At 48.5% G+C, this 15185-nt stretch overlaps 1 protein-coding gene across 1 annotated transcript; it reads right to left on the bottom strand.

The window, feature by feature from the left end:
- Positions 1-3928: 3928 nt before the first annotated feature.
- On the bottom strand, positions 3929-14297 carry LOC105079898 (uteroferrin-associated basic protein 2-like). Its single transcript, XM_010968740.3, has 5 exons — positions 14187-14297; positions 11457-12122; positions 8084-8351; positions 6187-6334; positions 3929-4201 (listed from the first exon to the last, which is right to left on the bottom strand). The coding sequence occupies exons 2-5, from the start codon at positions 12100-12102 to the stop codon at positions 3995-3997; spliced, it is 1269 nt and encodes a 422-aa protein (XP_010967042.1). The 5' UTR covers positions 12103-12122; positions 14187-14297; the 3' UTR covers positions 3929-3994.
- Between the last annotated feature and the right edge of the window lie 888 nt (positions 14298-15185).

The raw sequence follows: 15185 nt of genomic DNA, 5'->3' as shown, positions 1-15185 counted from the left end.
TTCTCAGTAAAACTGGAGAGAAAAGAATGTGAAAGGCATGGTCCTCTCTGCTTTACGGATGGGAAACTGAGGCTCAGTGAGGTCAATAACTCGCTCAGTAAGTGGGTGGTGAGGCCATATTCAGAAGACAGATCTGCTTCCCCAGCTGAAGCCTTCACTGCAACACTAAACCATTCCAGTATTTACTGAAACTTGAAATAAATATGATCCATGTACAGAAAAAAAAAAAAAAAAGACTGGCAGGAAATTTAGAAAACAGAGCAAAATCTTCTCTCCTCTCTCCTGCTGCATCACAAGCCCCATAAAGTGAGTTCATCGACTCTTGTTTACTCTTCTGTTACCCAAGATCTAGAACCAAACCTGGAACTAAGTATGTTTCTCATGACTGATGGAACTGGGTAACTTTCATGTTCTTTGTAGATTTTTGTCTTCCGTTAATTTCTCACAAAGAGCATGCATTTTATTTATAATAAAAACCCAATAAAACATTGTTAAAAATAGAAGTATTTAATTGCACGTAAAGCAAAATAAAAGCTTGTCTGGGTTGGCACTGTGGTTCCAATCAAGAGGAACTTTTAAAACATAAAGGCTTCCAGGATCCTGAATCTGATTCTCCAGTGGGGTGGGGCTGGAGGTGCCTCTGGCCTGTCTGGTGTGTGAAAGTCCCAAGGGGAGAGCTGTAGGTGCTCACAGGAGGGTCCAATCAGTACGTACTGGAAGTGTGAAGGCCAAGGACATTTGGACTAGGCACTGATGGAGTTGGCTCCACCCACCACTGCTTGAGATCCTACCCTTGGGTCTAGAACAGTGCTGAGAACTTTCTGGCTATTTTATAAAGACACATTTGCAGTATGAATAAACGAGAATTGAAGTCTATGGCCAGAGTTCCTTTCTCATCTAAGGAATCCAGTTCACTTTTGGCTGGCTCATTACAGTCATTTGTCACATGCTAGCGGAGAAGAAACGACTCTGAGGGTCTCCCATTTTGGGATCTACTGCAGACTCTGTCACAATAGAGCCCACTTCACAGAGCTGTGGTGGGAACCCAATGTGTTTGTACATGGGCAGTGTCTGTGCACTGCCTGGCCCAGAGCGAGGAGGGAGAAAGAAAGAGAAGGAGAGAAAGAGAGAAAGATATTTTAAAGAATTGGTTCACATGATTATGGAGGATCACAAATCCAAAATCTGCATGGTAAGCCCTCAGGCTGGAGACCCAGGGAGAGTGGGTGTTGCAGTCAAGTCCGGAGGCTGCCCCAGGTGGAATTTCCTCTTGCTCAGGAGATGTCAGTCCTTGTTTTATTCAGGCCTTCAACTGATTGGATGAGGCCCACCCACATGATGAAGTACCGTCCGCCTTACCTGAAGTCCACCAATTTAAATGTTAATCTCCTCTCCAAACACCTTCACCAAAACATCGAGAAGAATGTTTGACCACTGTAGCCCCCTGATTGTGTGAACAAAGGAACAAGACTTGGGCTGGAATGGTAAACAAGTTATAAAAGGCTGCAGACTCAGAGGTGAGAAGGCTGGTTAGCCAATGACGGGTAAGATCCCCAGAGGGGGGCAGCCTAAGACAGGCACAGCCGCCTGAGTCAGAAAGAATGTTGTCAAGCAGCTATTTTCCTACATGTTCCACCCTGATAAGATGTAAGGCTCACTGGCTCTGTGACGAGCGTAATCTATCAAAAATATCAAAGGACCTTAAGATCCTGACCTTAAAACAATCTGTGCCTCTAGGGAGTCATAAAATGACATACCATAGTTAAACATTTTCCATATTGTTCTCTTTTGCTTTATAAGCCTGTGTAGTTTAATAAACTTTTAGAGTAGCCATCAGCTCTCTCTGCATACAGTGTGTGTGTGCACATTGATATTGCGGTGCCAACAGACCACATACGTGGACAGTGTGGTGCAGACAATTTACACATGAAATGAACCATCACATGTGTCATGTGATAGCAGGAGAGAGGGTTGAGCATCACCTCCTCGAGGGGGCTTGGCTTCCTTTCTGGAGTGAAAATCTTTGATTTTGGTGCACAGACACCTCACTTGTATGTCCCAACTCAGAGTCAGAGGTCATGAACATGACCTTGAACGGGTCTCATCTCACTGTCTACTCTGCCTTGAGACCATTCCAGCTCATCGCTGCAGTCACAAAGACACCTACCCTGGCCTCTGGTGAAGGCACTGCGGGTTGTGGCACTGATGTCTGTGAGAAGGCCCAGCTCACCGTGAACTTGGGCAAATGGGCTTGGTTAAGTCTACAGAGTTGCCCTGGGTGCCTAGTGCTTCTCAGTCATTTCCCAGAGTCGTTTTTGTACGTGTGCCAACAATCTCCTTGTGTCACATGTCCCTGCCCACCTCCCTCCAGCACGAGGGACACCAGACCTCGTAATCCTCCAGGGATGCCCTCTACTGATGGAATCCGGCCCTCAGCATCCTCTGGGAGCATCTTCCCCCTCTGCCTTCACTGTGGACGCACCAGCAAGCATCTCCAGGCCTTCCTTCATCTGCTTGTGCTGCTGACACCACTTCCTCCACATCTTCTAGAACAATCCACCTTACGGTTCCTCTCTCAAGTTATCTCCTTGACTGAGCCATGCTGCTCTTGGGACCCCCCCCCCAGGGCTCTCCTTTCTTGGAGCTTGGGCTGTAAGTGGTGATGTAAGTGGCAAGCTCTTTTCTCGGGCGTTTGAGCATCCTTCTTAAATGAATGGAAGTTCAAGTCCTGAAGTGACGCCTCTGGGAGTGGATGGGGTTCCTTCAGGGTCACATTGTCCCCAGAAAAGAACACTTGTGTCATGTCCCACACCCCACCGGACTTGGACTTTTGGTGGATCTGGGGGACCCTGCCCTCTCTCATCCAGTCCAAGGCTTCTAGACCTACAGGTGACCCCCAGGCGGCTCTGGCTTCATTATGTCATCTCATGACGAGCAGCCAGCCCCTCGTGCCCCATCGCTGGCCCCCAGTCTCCTTCCTGGCCTTGTGCCTTCAGCACTGAGCTTGGGCTCTCTACCGGAGCAGTTTTCTTTCACCCTCTGGCCTAGTCTGTTCTGGGTTCTTGCACCGAACTAGCCCACCCAGGCCGGGTTCTGCCTCTTGGGTATCACCCTTGGGTCGGCCTGATTGGCCAAAGTCTGCCAGCTGTGCTCATGGCCGCCGGGTCTGACTTCCCAGGTCAGATGACTGGTTGCCACTAGACCTCATGATCCCGTGTGTCCAAGGCAATTCACGGCCAGCCAGGTAGTAGCCACATCCCAGCCTCTCTCCCTCTCCCTCTCTCTAACACACACACACACACACACACACACACACCCCATTCTGTGCATGAGTATCCTGTCTCTTTTCCCCTCCTCGGTTTTACTTCCTCTCCAGTTGGGGGCCATGATAACTCCCTCATGGAGGGTTGCTGTAAAGATGAAAAGAGACCAGGGTATGGGACAGAGAGGATGCTGTCAACTTATTTGGGTGGGGCCCTCTGCTTCTCTGGGTACCACCCATTTCCCCTTGGAGCTGAGCAAACACACGGAAGCCCCCGAGGTGATTGTGGGTCCTGACCCTTCCTCTCCCCACCCTCCCTCTGTGGTGGGGCTAGTCTCCACTCAGGGCTGGCCGGGGGAGTTGGTGTGAGTCCTCTTGTGCAGATGAGGGGGGTGGGCTCTGACTGCCAGCGGGGAAGGGAGCAAGACCCCTGAGACAGCCACAGCCTGAGACAGCCCTCCCTCACCTGCTCACACTCCTCAGAACTGCTTCCCTGCGTATGACAGCCTTGTTCCAGGACAGAAGACGCATTGGCCAAATGTCCCTGGAAAGCCCCAAACCCCCGCTTCTTAACCCTCTCTGTTCCTGGACAGAAGACCAGCCGTGACCCGGCCCCCCTCCACTCTCAGCCACACTTCTCAGTAGCAAACTCCTTGGATGCACAGATGGTGAATTGTATTCATTTTATTCATGACCAGCTAAGTTCTCACTCAGCACAGCCTGACCCCACTTCTACTCAGTTTGGGGGTTGAAGACTTTGCCCATAAAGAGGTCTTTTTGAGTCATCTGATCCTCCAAAACCAGGAAGAAGGGTCTGTTGAATTTCACGACCACAGGGACCTCCTTCGTGTCCACGGGGACCTTCCACATGGCGGCATCTCTGGCTGCATCCGCGGTCAAGCCGCGCTCGCTCACCTCTAGCTCAGCATGATGCACAGCCTGGGAGGAAAACAGGTTCCCGCTTAGCTCTGGGCATGAACTCACCTGACTGGCTGAGAACACATGCCGGGCGGTGTGCCCAGGCCCAGTGATCCCTTCTGGCGAGGTCAGGGAGGCAGCCTCCCTCCACGGCTCATGGCAGGTGGAGGAAAGCTGACTTCCATTCCTGGAAAACCTCCCTGGGATCCCAGCAAACAGATGTGCTATTGAAAGTCAGATGCTCCCTGGGAGGGGTTGGTGATTGTTGAGTTCAGCCTCTCCCAGAGCAGGGCCAGTGACTCAAGGAGTTTGCATGTTTAAGAGGGAGGAAAGAGGAATAAAACACAGAGGAATGCTGAGTGGGCTGAAGGCTTAGAAAAAAATCCCGCAGAAGAGCTGAGAGAGAGTCCTTTCATACACTTTCCAGAAGGATATGATGGAAACGGGTAGGGGGCTAGTTTTTGCTGTCTCCCTCAAGGCAAGGCCAATTCTCCCTCCTTGGGGAAGGACTTGTGCCTGGACGTGCACGTCTGTCCATCTGCTCTGCAGGAGGGCCTGCGGGGAAACGTGGCCAGGGCATTGCTCGCGTTACTGGTGAGGAGTTCGGCATCTCTCAAACCCAGCCCGGCCTCCAGCACTCAGTGCACACTGGCCGGGTGGATTCTGTTTGAATTGGGCACAGTAAGTCACACTTACACCCACTAGGCTACAGGAAGAACTGTATTCCAGTGGGATCCCAACCTTGGGAACTCCATCCGATGTCTGAGTGACAGCTCCCTCATCTCTCAATTAAAGAACAGGACCCCTGCCCTGTCCCCACTCCCCAGGGTCATTGGGAGACTCAAGCCAGAGAAATAATGAAAAAGTGCTTTGTGATTTGCTTAGTGCTGTAGCATGGTGAGGAATTGTGATTGCTGCTTATGTCCTGGGCCAAATGCTATGGGGTGGCCACAGAGTACACAGCCGGTTAGCGACCTTGGGAGAATAATTGGAAGGCAGCCCCATGTGCCCACTGGGAGAGGTAAAGTGATCTCATCAATGCCCCCTGGCATCTGCATGTCTAACAGGCATATCAGGTTTGGCAGAGCTGGTCCCTGCCTGCTCACCCAAACCCACTCCACTTCCATCTATCCTGTCTCAGGCATTGGCTCCATTGTTTACCAGGCCCCAGTTTACAAACCTGACTCTTCCTTCCCTACACTTCAGCTTAGTGTTCAAAATGTACACGGAGCCCTCCCACTGCTGCTAACCCCCCTCTGAATGCTCCGTCCGACCTCCATCACCTCTCACCTGGGTTGCCCTCCAGGCTCCCTAACTGGCCTCCCTCTTCCTCCAGGGCCATTGCCTGTTCTCCACAGGGCAAAGAGTGGTCTTTTGTAAAGCATAGATCAGCACATGTCAGCCTCAGTGGTCGCCCGCGTCAGTCAGAATAAAACCCCAGTCCTGTCCAGGACCTGGGAGACCTGAATGTCCAGACCCTGCCTGATTTCTGTCCTCACCTCCTACCAGGCTCTGTCTCACTCCCCCTTCTAGCTGCCTGGGCCTTCTTGGGGTTCCTCAAAAATGTCAAGTTCACATCCCCCCAGGATACACTTGCTCTCTTTACCTGGAACACACATCCCCAGGTGCGGGCCCCCTTGCTCATTCAGGCGTCTGCAGCAAGGCGAACCCAGCCCACCCCTCTGCCCACTCCACCCCGCACGTTCTTCAGTTTCCCTGCTTCTCCTTCTTTAGAGAGTGTGCACTGGCGGACATAAAACCCTCCTGTCTGTCGACGTGCTCACGGGACACCTGTGAGAGGAAGATCTTGTCTGGCTGCCTCACGACTTTATCGCCAGTACCTCCAAACATGCTTGATGCCATCACTTTTGAATGAACGAATGACAAAAGTACCCCAAAGCCCGTGGACCCAGGCAAGTAAGAGCTATAACTGCTGTTTAAAATAATTGTTTTCCAATCAGGACTGTTGAGCATAAAATAGAGACTCTGGAAATTGCCCCACTCACCTCCCAAACGGATGGGGCAGCCTTGTCTGCGATGCCCTGGAGGTCTGCTGCTCTAGTGGACATGTCTCTGATGCCAATCTTGGGAAGCAGATGTCTCAAGTTTATTGTGGAGGAGATCTTGAACTTGGGCAAAACTAAGTGCACCAATCTGTTAAGAATGAAAACAACAAGGAATGTGAACTAGGTCCCTCTCCTAGTGTCCAGGGTTGAGGGGGCACCTTGCTTAGGCTTAAAGGCCCCTTCCAAGTGGAAAGGTTAAAAAGGTTTGCTATGAGTGTTTGCTTGGGGGCGATGAAAGATGCTGGAGTATAAGCTGCAATTTTGAATTTCCAAATAAACCATTGCTCAGAATATAACTTACTGCTCAAATGATGTTCTTCCCAGGCTCTCTGCACAAGAGAAGATGAGGGTCAGACCAAGGCGATCCAGCCCTGAGTCCCTCCAACTCTCTGTCTATAAGCAAGGGATTTAACTGGGCAGTGATCTAAACATGGTAAGGGAAATCTAGGGCATAAGGTCACTTTGCCGGAGGTAGAGCAGTGGGAGTCTTCACAGGAGAGGAAGCTCCAGCCCAGATAATAAGCTTTTGAACAGAGAGGAGGAAGCCTCCTCGTACAGATCAGCAACTCTATGACTAAAGAATTATCAGAATGCACGGCGCCATGTCTCCCGCTCAACAGTTTTTGTTGCTCACAAATCAATACATTTTAGCCTGTGTCAGGGTGGTGTTAAGCTTCTGATTGGACAGCAGCCTATTCAGTTGGGTCCTTCTATGGCTGTACCCCTCTGTCCTAACCAGGAACAATGTGGGAGACACAACAGTGACAGAAGATGGCAGGTGCACTCTGCGGTGACCCTCTACTATTGGAGTAAACAATATTTGGAGACTTCTTCCCAATCTACACATTTATTCCTGGAAGATAATACATTGGCTGTCCCCTAACCCCACCACTACGATAGGTGGGCCTTGAAAATCATGCTTTCAGTATGCAATTTATATTTGATTGGACCTTGGTGGATACTATACCCACGCTGGATCAGTTCAATTCTCTCTTCCAGAAATACGTAATTGGAACTGAAAGTTGCCAGATTTACTTTGGAGTGGAACGTTTGATTGAATGGAAGAGGGCTGTGTCTGTCCACAGTGGTCTCAGCTTATAACACACCTCCTTAGGATCCTTCCCTGACGGTCGTACCTAATTAAGATCTCCTAATAATATTCCACTGAATTCTCTGTTGTATCACCCTACTCGTTTTCTCCATAGCTATTACTAAAAATTGAAATTGCATATTTCTTAGTTGACGATCTGCCTCTCCCACCAGACGGAAAATTCCACCATAACAGACATGTGTTTGGCTAACCATCATATTCCCAGCACCAAGCAATTTCTGGCATAGACTATATGCTCAGAAAATATTTTGGGGGTAAGTGGATCATGTGCTAAAGAGTGTGTGAAAAACTGGTTTGCTGAGCTAGAGAGGTTAGCAGCAAGGACTGGTGACACCAAGAGAGGTGGAGTTCCAGGGGACGTTGCTGTCCCTGGTTCCACTCCCTCATGAGACCTGGCTGTGCTAATTCCTATGGGTGCTGTGAAATTCCCATGTATCTTTCCAATAAATCCCTCTCTTTACCCACTTTGAACTTATATGAAGTGGGTTTCTGATACTGTGCAGGTATTTAACAGAACCCATAATTAAGAGCTTAAGGGGCTTCTGGCGGTTAGTGGGATTCAGGCCACTATTCTTCCTGTTTGGTTTGTTTCATTTTCTACAAACATGCTAAGAAGTAACCAGATATCAAAATCTCCTCCTCCCCAAATAAGACTTTGGCATAGAGGAAGTGAGGTCTGAGCAAAAATTCTATGTGAATCTAGAAGGTGCCTGCAGAACAGCATACCTGAAGTCACTGGTTTTCTCAAGTCTAGCTCGCTTAGCAGTCATCTGTCTTAGAGCAGAGTCGAATTGTCCTGCATCTGGAAGCACAAGAAGCAGGGACACGTTTCCTCGGTAGGGCATCTTAACCATGGTAGCCAGCAGCTCCTCCGACCGGCTATAAATCATTCGTTCCGTCTTCTGCATCATGTCCACCTGCACTTTGGTGTTTTCATTCACATAGAAGGCCTCCTTCTGCATGAGGCTGGTCTGAAAAGCTCTTTCCCAAATGCCTGAGGAAATCAGAAAGAAAAAAAGGTCAAAGAGGGATCTGGTGGAGAAGGCGTCACCACCCGCGTGTCTGGGGATCCCAGGGGTGACAGGCTTGGGAAGGAAGCAGTCTATTTACAGCGACACCGTGACCTTAGTGAACAGAATACTTAAAATTCTAGATTGGTGCAAAGGAAAGAAAGCCAAATAAGCTATTTTGAAAAATATTCAGCAGAGAATTCCTTTAAATTTGTATTTTGCAAAAGATGTTTACCCAAAAAACTCACCTCCCTAGTTGTAACACCAAGAAAGGATTTTGTTATTAAAGAATTTAGGAAACATTGATTACAATGTCCTTTCTTTGAAAATTCCCACTGCATTTGAATGTATTAAGAGTTCAAAGAAGTCCAATGGCAAAGAAATCTGTTTAAAATTCATTGAACTTCAGATATACATTACTATATACAAAATAGATAAACAACAAGGACCTACTGTAGAGCACAGGCAACTATAATCAATTTCTTGTAATGAGCCATAACGGAAAAGAAACTGAAAAAAAAAATGCTTGTATGTATATGTGTAACTGAATCACGTTGCTGTACACCTGAAACTAACATTGTAAATCAACTACACTTCAATTTTAAAAATTTGATTTAACTTATTTAAGAAGGGAAACTTTTCATCAGAAAGACACATGCCTGTGCAAAATCCTACTTTAAGTAATAGACTTCTGCAGTGGATTTAAAAGAAGATTCAGTGTACACACCAGTTAAAAAATGTACCTGTCACTCAGAGTGAGGGCCATCTGGGCAAGTCTGGGAAATCTCTACAAGCGTCAGCCTTGCTTCTGATTTAGTAGCCGGGTTCATGATCCCCTCTGCTCTGTTTCTATTACTTGCCCTTGGAAGAGTGATATAGATAAACCTTTTGGGGAGATTTAAGAGGGAATCATGCTGGAGGGTTCCCTGGAATATCCAGAGAAATGGCTCCTCCAAGATCATTTGTGCCACACTTTCTATGCCCCGGGCACCCAGTTTGGAACTGTGGGTCCAAATACGAATAACAGATGGTCCCGGTAGCTTGAGCAAGCACCCTGTGCTGAGAAGTGTTGTTTTATGAGAATTTCCCTCACTTATCATGCAAAGGACGGACAGTCTTCATGTCCTGGTAAGAATCTTGTTTAAGCCATAATACGATATCTATTAATTGATCCTTTCAAGTCTAAAATTTCTTGAGCTCCTAAAATGTGCCAGGTACCATACTGAGCACTGAGGTTATAGCAGTGAATAAAACAGCGGAGGCCTGTGTCCTCATGGGGTCTACTCTCCAGGGGGGGATGGAGAGAGAAAAGCAACCCACCACTCTTAAGTGATTCAGAATATGATGAGCATTAGGAAAGACTCAAGTAAGGAGCTGAGCAGTAGCACGGACGGACTTACTCTGGATGGCCTGGGAAGGGGGCCATTTAGGACTGAGGCTTAAAAGAAGAGGGTGCTCCATCTGGCAAAGAATGGGAGGAAGGACTTTCCTAAGGAAGGAACACCACAGGCCTTTTTAAGGAAGAAGGGAAGGTCATCGTGGGTGAGGCATAAGGCATGAAAGGGGTAGAGATGGGGAGACCCTGGAGGGACCAGCAGAACTCAAAGCACACACAGCCCGCTCTGGGTGGGATCACATTCCAAGTGCAGCAGGACTCTACAGGAAGGCTTTAGTCGGGGGAATAAGGTGATTTTATATTTTAAGAAGATTGTTCTGGCCAGTGGATCAGGATTAGAGGCAGGCATGAATGAAGAAAGAGTCAGTAGACAACTGGGGCAAGTCATGGAGGTAAGACTTAGTGGTGACCTGGGCTAGGAATATGGTAGATGAGATGGTGAGAAGCCAACACATTCAAGATAAACTTTGTGGGGGGAGGATATAGCTCAGTGGTAGAGTGTGTGCTTAGCATGCATGAGGTCATGGGTTCAATACCCAGTACCTCTGTTAAATTAAAAAAATTTTTTTTTTAAAAGCTAAATTTTGCAGGCAGAATCCATAGGACTTGCTGTGTTCTTGGATATGGAGACTGAGGGACGGTTTTGTCTGGAGCAGGCGGGTGGATGGCTCTGTGATTCTCTGGGATGTGGAGAACGTTAAAAGGGTCCAAGATTTGGGGAATGTGTTTGGGAGTCTGTGCAACATCCAAAAGAGATTTCAGTAGGCAGATGTATATTAGAGTCTGGACCTCAAAAGAGGTGGCCCAGGCTGTATCTAGAGATGGGAGAACATCAGAGTGCAGGCGGTATTTGAGGCCACAAGCCCAGATGAGGCAGGAGACACCTTTTAGAAGTCAGAAGAGGAGAAACCAGTAAAGGGGGAAAAATCATGAGCTATGGGGTAAGAGGAAAGTTGGGGGAGTCCTTGGGCACGGAAGATGGAAGGGGACCCACCCTGAGGAGGGGGAGGGGACAAGCACTTCTTGGCTGTGACAGGATTGGAAAGCAGGAGGAGACGCGTGTGAGTGTGGGCAGGCTCCGCGCTGAGCATGTGGAGGACATCGTCTAAACTGCCTCCTTGTCCCCATCGGGGCAGGAGGAGAGGCCATTGGCTGAGAGTCCATAGAGGAAGGAGACTGAGGAAGAGGAGGAAGAGGGCATCACTAGATGCCGGTGAGTAGCAATTGTGAACCCACCTGAAGAAGCACAGGCAACGTAAGATCTGTGACCAGGAATTTAAAGTGATATTTTAGACACCTGGCGTGTGACCCCAAATTCAACACTGAATGCAGCTTGGGAAGATACCTCATCTCACTCTGATCTGATCTTACAAAACAAGTGAATTAGCTGATGCTCATGCCTCTGCAAAAAGGATTCTGTTTTTCTTTTTTACCAGCAAGAGGTACGCGTTCTACTCCAAAATCTCTGAAGCGCGGCAAACAAGAGGACTGAGAGGGTTAAGAGGGGAAACACTGGAAGATGCTAGACAACACAATGGTATCAGAGTAAATTCAGAAGTTTCGGATCTAGTGGCTTATGGGCAAATGGGAGATACGTACAAAAATTATATATATTTTTCTGACTTAAACCTTTTAGGAAACACAAGGGCAAAGATTACCCCAAAGGGGAATTCATGCACTTAATCAACCTCACCTCTGAAGAAAACATAGTTGACAAGATATAGGACGGTCTGAGGGTCCAGATGGGTGATTAAGTCTTTGATTCTCTGTTGTGTTTTTTCAGCCACTTGGTTGTTGATAGCCATCTTGGTTCTTTCTGTATCTTTAAAGTCAATCATCTGGACGTCCACGTCATTTATCTTGTCTATCTCCTGCAGAAACATCTGGTTGGTCCTCCTGTTGCGATCAACAAAGAGAATGTCCTTGTGCCTCAGTTGCTGCTGATTATCCAGCTTGTTCAGCATCTGGATAAGAAGCTGCAAGTCCTGTTGTGTGTCCAACACTCGGATTTTTTTGAGCTCGAGTCCCAGGCCCTCAATGAGGTTAGTGTGCGTTGTGAATCTGGTCCTCAGGGAGAGGATGGCCAGGGCAATGGAGATGCTCACGGGGGAGAAGATGATATTCTTTCTAGGATCTTCAATTAACAGAGCCCTGAACAATTTTTGGGCAAAAGCCTCATCACCAGTTTCCGTCTTCTGGGAGAGAGATGGAATTTTCTCTAATAAGACTGGGTAAATGCTCTGTTGGGAGTTTCTTTGATTTTCACAGATGATGCCATTAAAAAGGCCACAGAGGATGAGGACCAGAGACAGCGCCAGATGCATTTTCCTGTGGGACATTTCTGCAACAATCCTGAGAGCTGTTATTGGAAAGAAGAGGTACACGGGTGAGCATTCTGTGGAACATGTTCTCAATGCTGCGGGGCTTGAAAAACGCTCATTCTTAGATGGGTGCTGTTTGGCTGGGTAGTGTTGCTATTAGTCGTTGATTGGAGGATGCTAGCTGGGAGCATTTTGAACATGACTTCAAACAAATTAAAGATGAGTGACTTGATGAAGAGGGATCTGGGTCTGCCTCTAGCCTACACTGCAAGTGAGTCCTTGTACAAGTTCCTTCTCCATCCACACTGGGGTTTCTTTTACCTTTTTCCTTTGCTTTTCTTCCTTTTTTTATTCAGGGTTCATGACAAAATTCTAAAAATTGTGGAAAGGAAAGAACCAAGAGGAGAGAGATAGCAAGGGTTGCAGATTCAAATGCCTACCAGATCTGGCCAGAAACATACATGCGTCAAGACAGCAAGTGTAATGCAATAGGGAGCACTGGGGACTGCGGAAAATGGAGAGGTGTGCCCAGGCTGAAGGGTACAGGTGCTGCTCATCCCCAGCCACCTCCCTGTGGGAGTGCTGGGTCAGCAGTGCTAGCCTTTTTGTCTGTCTGTTTCTGAGGCAGGCAGAAATCTAGATTTTTACCCACAAAATTCAATCTTGCCAAAAGCACTTGCTAGCAGCAGGAAGCCCAGATGCAGGCCAGATCTTACTTTAGAGCTGCTGGTGTGATTTCTAAAGTAAAGCCCAGGTGGTGTTTAGGCAACTTGGACATCAGCTGGACCAAGGGCCTCGCAGAGGTCATCTCAGGAAATCCGGGCCCCCTCACTTGGGCCCTCCCTATGCTCGCAGCTACTTCCCCTTAACCACTGTCAGGGCAAAAACCCCTTCCTGGCTCCATATGTGCCCCCACCTCATGACTGCCAGAGACCAAAATCAGGCCTTGAAACTGAAGGGGGCACGAATGGTGGAACTTCTGCTCCCACCAATGGGAAGAGGGAAGACGAGAACCGTGACCTGCATTTGCGTTCAAGCCTCACCTCATTCGGGCAGGGCCATGCCCTCCCCTTCCTTGTTTTCCTGTGGTACCTAGTCCAGCTCTGGGCACAGGGTCCACTTCTCTGCAGCATCCCTGCCACCACTGGTGCCCCTTGTCATGGTGACTGAAATAATATCTGCTGTGAACTGAGGGCTTATGTCCCTCAGAACTCCCACGTTGAAGCCTCAACTTTGAATATAATAGTATTTGGAGGCAATCAGAGTTAGGTGAGGTCACGAGGCCCCTGTGTACAGCCATGTACTAGTGCCCACATAAGGAGAGACACCAGATTTCTGGCTTCCCCCCAACTCTGTCCCTGCGTGTGCTCCCACAAAGCTGAGGTCAGGTGAGGACACAATGAGAAGACGGCCATCTACAAGCCAGGACTAGGACTCTCACCAGAATCCAACCATGTTGGCACCCTGATCTCGGACTTCCAGCCTCCAGAGCTGTCAGAAAGTAAATTTCTGTTGTTTAAGCCACCTAGTCTACAATTTTTTGTGATGCCGCCGAAGTTGCCATGGCAACATCTCTCGGCTCTCAGTCTTTCCCCCCACCAACACTTCTGGCCACCCTTCAGCCAGCGTGAGCTCCCCCAAGTGTCAATCATCATTTCCTCTTCCTGGCTCCCCATGAGCTTAAAGGGGTAGGGGTCCAAATTCTTCAGGTGGCAGAGAAACCGTCATGTCCTGGTTCCTGCCAACCAGACTCACGGTCCTGAGAATTCTGTCCCACTTCGTCATTGCCTCCTCTATCCATCCCGCAATGGCCCCTGCCTCCCACTGCCAGCCATTATTCCCCCTAGTACCCCACCCTTCACCGCCTCCTCCATCCACCCCATCTGAGAAATGGAGGGCATTGTGGCTGAGGGGGGCAGTGAGCGGGAGGGGGCCATGCGGTCGGGAGAATAGTGGAGAAGATTCCAGAAAATATGCACACACACTTATCATACTTATCTTCCATCATCTTGCTTAAGGCAGATGCTACCTGAATCATAGTAAAAACAAAGCGCCTGCACGTGTGCAACCACATTGTCCCCAAGGGGAGAGAGGCGACTTACCCTCCAGGGAAGCCCGCTGCCCTCTGCTGCCGCTGCTGCCCTCTGCCTCTGTCAGCGACTTATTTATACTGCCGTCGGCGTAGTGAAATGGACAAACCTGAATTAATATTAACCTCGCCAAAAGACCCTGTTCAAATATTGTCTGGAGCAAACAACAGCTGAATCACTTCAGTCCCCAGTGAAACAATGAGCAGATTATTGGACTGTGGTACCATTTGAGCTACTGTTCATTACATCACTCATGTGTTATTTCAACAAACACTTACTTAGCTCCTAGTAAGAGCCACGCTCTGGGCTAGGCGCTGGGGGAACAAGAGGCTTAAGGCCTGGCCTCCACCCTTGAAGAGAACCCCTGACTTCAAGGACCCTTGGTTTTGAGGAGGAAACAAATATGGAAAAAGGCTGCAGGGCATATTTTGACCAGTTCATGAAGAGTGCGCATCACCAGTAAGGAGCCGTGTAAGGAAAGAGCCGGGCACAGTTAACCATCTAGGACAATCAGGAGAGAGTTTTCATCTAACTTTAAAAAAACTTTTCAACTAAATTTTTAAAAAGAGGCAGGAATCTATGTATCATCAGGGAAGCCTGAGGAGGGCATTCTGGATGCTAGAGTAGTGTGGGGGTTCCTGGGGGGTTGGGGTCCAGGCTGCATGTGGCCGCAGGCTTTGTTGGAAAGATGGTGGGCCTGGGGTCGCATGGACCTGAAGGTGAACACCAGAGCCCTGGCCGGTGTCTGTGGGACCACCTCCAGCAACTTATTTGTCTTTCTGAACCTCGTCTTCCTCCATAATGAGGAAATAATATCTAATCTCAGATTGTTCTGAGGTCTTGATGACAATGTATGTATACAGAAGTCACCCAATACATGATGCCCTTCTGGCTGACATCTGACATTCTATGGGGTTCTGAGCCCCTGGCAGCCAGATGCTGTTTCCTCTGCATGGACCCCTGTCCCCATTCCTCTTCCATCTCAGGCTAACCCAGCTCCTACCCACTCTT

Source organism: Camelus bactrianus, chromosome 6, assembly GCF_048773025.1.
Source record: "Camelus bactrianus isolate YW-2024 breed Bactrian camel chromosome 6, ASM4877302v1, whole genome shotgun sequence".
In the NCBI taxonomy this organism is placed as follows: Eukaryota; Metazoa; Chordata; class Mammalia; order Artiodactyla; family Camelidae; genus Camelus; species Camelus bactrianus.
The sequence above is the reverse complement of the archived record's forward strand: the minus strand, read 5'-3'. Positions and strand labels throughout refer to the sequence as shown.